The 1,679-nt window shown below is 39.1% G+C and overlaps 1 protein-coding gene across 1 annotated transcript in view; it reads left to right on the plus strand.

The window, feature by feature from the left end:
• Positions 1-260: 260 nt before the first annotated feature.
• CSUI_007711 (calcium-transporting) overlaps positions 261-1,679 on the plus strand; it is a gene marked incomplete at its 3' end in the record, with an annotated part of 1,902 nt that continues 483 nt past the window's right edge. The window contains exons 1-2 of the mRNA XM_068067855.1: positions 261-488; positions 990-1,110. Coding sequence (XP_067920169.1) covers positions 264-488; positions 990-1,110 — 346 coding nt within the window. The remainder of the gene's footprint in view (positions 489-989; positions 1,111-1,679) is intronic.

The raw sequence follows: 1,679 nt of genomic DNA on the forward strand, positions 1-1,679 counted from the left end.
ATAGATAGACTATAGATAGGTAGATAGACAGCTGTCTTCGTGTGTACATTGTCTTGTCTCTCTTTCTTTCTCACTCTTTCTTTCTTTCTCTTTCTTCCTCTTTCTTTCTTTCTCACTCTTTCTTTCTTTCTCTCTTTCTTTCTTTCTTTCTCTCTTTCTTTCTCGATCTCTTTCTTTCTTTTTCTTTCTCACCCTCTCTTTCTTCCTCTTTCTCACTTTTTCTTTCTCACTCTCTTTCTTTCTTTCTTATAGACAGCTTTTTTATGTGTTGTTCTTTTGGCTTTTTGTATTGTAGGTGTGTGAAGGTGTTGTATCCAGATGGGTCCGTAGAGAGAATGACGGATCAGTTACGTCAGAGAATTCAGAATGATATAGATCGCATGGCAAGCGATGCTTTACGCACCCTCGCTTTAGCTATGAAGACAGACTGCGGACTTCTAGCTGACTACGACCCTTCCAGCCCTCATCATCTCCAACATCCCGCACATGTAAGAGAAGAGAGACGAAGAAAGAGTTCTTCTTCTTCTTAATCAATGGACTTCATTCTTATCTCTGCTTGTATGTTATTTGGATCTCTCGTCTCATTCTCTATCTATCATATCATATATATATATATATAGCTATATGTGTATGGTATGTGTAGAGGTGGTCGTCTAGATTTTGATTGGAGTGAGAGCGTGAGGGAAAAAAGGAGACGTCGGCGGGGGAACAGACGAAATCGTACTAACCCCTAGAAAGAGACAGATAGATAGAGATAGAGACAGAGACAGATTAAAGATAGATACATAGATAGATAGATAAACATGTATACAGATACGTAATATATATATCTCTATGTACCGAGAGTCTTCCCGCTTTTAATCTAAAGACGATGTCTATTGAAGAGAAACAATGAAGGTTTCTTCTTCTTCTTCTTGTCTTTGCTAATCATCATCTTCTTTTCTTTCTTTTTTCCTCTTCTTTCCTGTGTGTCTGGTCTTTTTGTGTAGGGCTTGCTAGGAGATGTCTCGAATTTCGTGAAGGTGGAGAGTGATCTGACGTTTCTGGGATTAGTTGGTTTGATGGATCCTCCCAGGCCTCAGGTCTCCGCTGCTATCGATGCCTGCCGTGGTATGACGCTTCAACTCACATATACACATACACGCTACCACCCTCATGCCCTATTCACAAAGCTACATACGTATAGATACATATATACATGTATAGAGGTGTCTATATGTGTGCCTGTATAAATGCATGCAATCAATTCTTCTCCTGTTTCTCCGTTTTATCGCATGTTTTCTCTCTCTATATACATGTGCATAGATATCTTTAGAAGCATATATATATATATATATATGCTCTATCTGCTCTGTTCATTAACTATCACTGCACTAGGGCTATCCACCGGTAGACAGAATGATCTCTCGGCTCTATATAGATAAACCCATATTTCCACTATTGTTCCCTGGGTCTTTCCCCGTGTATGTGGATATCTACTCTGTCTCCCTTGAATCTNNTATCCATATATATCTGTATATATGTCTGTATATGTTTCGAGTGTGTCATCCCCCTTCTCATTGTATGGTGTCTCTTACGATCATTAGGATGTCCATATTGCGATTCTCATTGCTACTAGTGTTGTATTTCTCCTTCCTCTCTTCTTCATACGGAAGGAATCTTTCTTCTTCTTTTCTCTC

Source organism: Cystoisospora suis (genome assembly GCF_002600585.1).
Source record: "Cystoisospora suis strain Wien I chromosome Unknown contig_4142, whole genome shotgun sequence".
Classification (NCBI taxonomy): Eukaryota; Apicomplexa; class Conoidasida; order Eucoccidiorida; family Sarcocystidae; genus Cystoisospora; species Cystoisospora suis.